At 41.4% G+C, this 3,204-nt stretch overlaps 1 protein-coding gene across 1 annotated transcript in view; it reads left to right on the top strand.

Annotated features, from left to right (window-relative positions):
• Nucleotides 1–1,516: 1,516 nt before the first annotated feature.
• Nucleotides 1,517–3,204, top strand: part of LOC115127042 (patatin-like phospholipase domain-containing protein 2) — a 28,716-nt gene continuing 27,028 nt past the window's right edge. The window contains exons 1-2 of the mRNA XM_065002927.1: nucleotides 1,517–2,155; nucleotides 2,481–2,713. Coding sequence (XP_064858999.1) covers nucleotides 1,969–2,155; nucleotides 2,481–2,713 — 420 coding nt within the window. The 5' untranslated portion in view covers nucleotides 1,517–1,968. The remainder of the gene's footprint in view (nucleotides 2,156–2,480; nucleotides 2,714–3,204) is intronic.

Below are 3,204 nucleotides of genomic sequence, written 5' to 3' on the forward strand. Positions count from 1 at the left end.
ATAATGTGTGTGTGTGTGTGTGTGTGTGTGTGTGTGTGTGTGTGTGTGTGTGTGTGTGTGTGTGTGTGTGTGTGTGTGTGTGTGTGTGTGTGTGTGTGTGGGTGCGTGCGTGCGTATGTGCGTGCGTGCGTGCGTGTTCGTGTGTGTGTGTGTGTGTGTGTGTGTGTGTGTGTGTGTGTGTGTGTGTGTGTGTGTGTGTGTGTGTGTGCGTGTGTGTGTATGTGCGTGCGTGCGTGTTCGTGTGTGTGTGTGTGTGTGTGTGTTGTCACAGGAGCTTAGTTTCACAATAGGATATCCTCTTAGTGCAAGATGTGCTAAGAGCCAATCCAGAAACAAATCCATGAAATGTTGTTATTCTCGTCAGGAATGTGTTCTGCGAAGAGTTTTTAAACCTAATGTTCTAAAATAATCCATTAGAGAATTGCAGAACTTGGTTTTTGTGGTAAATGTTTCCAAGTTGTTGTTTTTTTACAGTTGTTCAATGCACTATTGTTTTATAAAAATAGTAATATCTTGCAATTTGCTTTGATCTTTCCATGGCATTAATAACACTCCAGATATGGAAAAAACGATGTATATATACTGTAATGAAAAATGTATAGGCAAATGTACAGTATATTTCATAGCACCTATACAGGTGTAGGATCTTAATTTGAGCCAGTTTGCTACAGCAGGAAAATAATCCTGCAGGAACAGGAAATCTGAATTATTATGTGGACATTTTTGTAGGGGTTGATACATTTTTTTTTGTAAGTAAGTAAGTGGAAATTACAAACTTTTAAACCTCAAGTACACTGCGTTGGGGGAAAATTATTCTGCAACAGAGTGATCACATTATTTGTTGTTTAGAAGATCATAGATCATTTAAACAAATGTAAACAAAAGCAAGCCCAAAATAAGTGGGATATTTGCTCATAAACACATAAACACAGTCAGACTAGTTTTTCTGTTGGACAAAAAATGGCTATAAAAAACAATATTATTGCCAGTTGAGTCTTTAAACTATGTAAACACATTCCTTCTGATGTGGAATGTATCTATTTTCCCTAGAGGTCGTTGTTGACTTTGTTTTGTTATAAACAGACAGTTTATTGGAGAGAAATTAGATTCCTGTGTATAAAGTGAGTATAACTTAATATTGTCTAACTTAGAATAAAAGTATTATGTCATTTGTTAAAGAATTCAAATCAAGAGCAAGCTAAAAGAGGCTAAATGTGTTCCTATGTAAAAGAGGCCTTGGTCTCAATGGGATTTCCTTGAAGAAATAAATAAAATATACAAATTTGACAGATACGCGTTGCCAAAGCGGACACCGGCAAACCCCTCTCGGGAAACCAAAACATTTCGAATGACAGTTGAAAGAAGGTGACGAAGGATAGGTCACAGAGAACTCAGACACTGATAGGACGGCTGTTTCAGAGAGAGCGATTCTGATTGGACATTGAGCTGATACGTCAAACCCACCGGAATACGCCCGCCTCCACCGTGTGTGTACAAATTCAACAGATGAACGAAATTGACATTTAAAAGGTTGGGACAAAGCGTTCAAAGACAGAGATGTTCAACCATTTCGTCTGGATAACGTTATTGTTTTTGGAGAAGAAAAAAAACGTTACTGTTTTCAACAAACAACTGTCTTAAAAATAGACGAAACAAAGAAACAACTTTTAAAGAATATGAAATGGTGAAGATGTCCTCAAGAACCTGAAGACAAGATCAACTTGTTGACAGCCAGACAAGTGTTGAACTTACTTGCTGATGTTAACGATGTGAATACAGATCGCTTTGCAATCTAATGGACCGCAAGGGACCCGTCCGTCACCAATAGCTGATATATTTCATACATTTTGGACCGTGATATTACCAGTACTTTAGCTCGTTAGGTAGTTAACTAACTCGGCAGCTGTGAACTGTGAACAGAGCTTTCTATCGGAGTTAATAAGAGAGGCATTATTTTCCTAAGTAGTTATGTTTCCGTTAGATTCGACGTGGAACATTTCCTTTGCAGGTTGCGGTTTCTTAGGCATCTATCATATCGGTGTAGCTAGTTGTCTACAGGAGCAGTGTCCGTTTCTAGTGCATAACGCCCGGCACATCTACGGGGCATCAGCTGGGGCGCTCACCGCCACTGCGCTGGTCAGCGGAGCTTGTTTAGGTAGGCAGTGATGAACTTTCCTCTACTTATTGCATATTAATGACACTGTGTGTGTGTGTGTGTGTGTGTGTGTGTGTGTGTGTGTGTGTGTCAGTGTCAGTGTCTTGTCTTGCTTTGCTGTGTCTCTTGCCCAGCCTGTGCCACTGTCTGTCTATCGGTTGTCTACTTTTACCCGCCCCCTGTTTTCCTTGACATTATCGTTGCGAAATGAGTACAAACGATGTATTTTTTTCCCCAATTGCCAGCAATAGCAACGTTACCACATTATACTGATAGACCGTCTCTGACATGAACAATATTCTGTACCTTATTGTTTCCTCATCAGGTGAGGCAGGTGCCAACATCATTGATGTGGCCAAAGATGCCCGGAAACGTTTCCTGGGTCCTATGCACCCGTCCTTCAACCTGGTAAAGATCATGCGTAACATGCTGTATAAAACGCTGCCACCGGATGCCCACCATCGTGCCACAGGGAGGCTGGGCATATCACTCACCAGGGTGACCGACGGAGAGAATGTCTTGGTGTCCCACTTTAACAGCAAGGAGGAAGTGGTGCAGGTGAGCGTCTCCTACCTCAAACACTGACTTGATGGCAAAGCAAGGTTGAGGTCAATTTAATTTGAATTCTAGTCAATTCAGAAAGTAAACCAAATTACAATTCTGATTCAAGATGTGTCTAATTGAAGGGAATTGGAATTGGAATTTCAATGTACTTCCTGAATTGACTGTAATTTAAATGTAAATATATTTTACCCCAACTCTGTGACAAAGTTTTTGACGTAGATAAAGAAATGAGAGGCCTGTCATGCCAAATAATGTCCCCCGGCCAACCAGCATAGCAACCAGCATAGCAACGGATGCTTTGGTTCATTACGGAATCCGGTCAGAATGTAGCAAATTCTAGCAACAGTCCTAGCAACAGCCCTAGCAAGAGCCCTAGCAACAGCCCTAGCTACGGAAGCCAGAACTCATCAAGGATCTCTCCGTACTTTCTTCCGCTCATCTTCCCCTCGACCCTGACGAGTCTCCCAGTCCCTGAAGGTTCTCCC

Source organism: Oncorhynchus nerka, linkage group LG17 (genome assembly GCF_034236695.1).
Source record: "Oncorhynchus nerka isolate Pitt River linkage group LG17, Oner_Uvic_2.0, whole genome shotgun sequence".
Lineage (NCBI taxonomy): Eukaryota > Metazoa > Chordata > Actinopteri > Salmoniformes > Salmonidae > Oncorhynchus > Oncorhynchus nerka.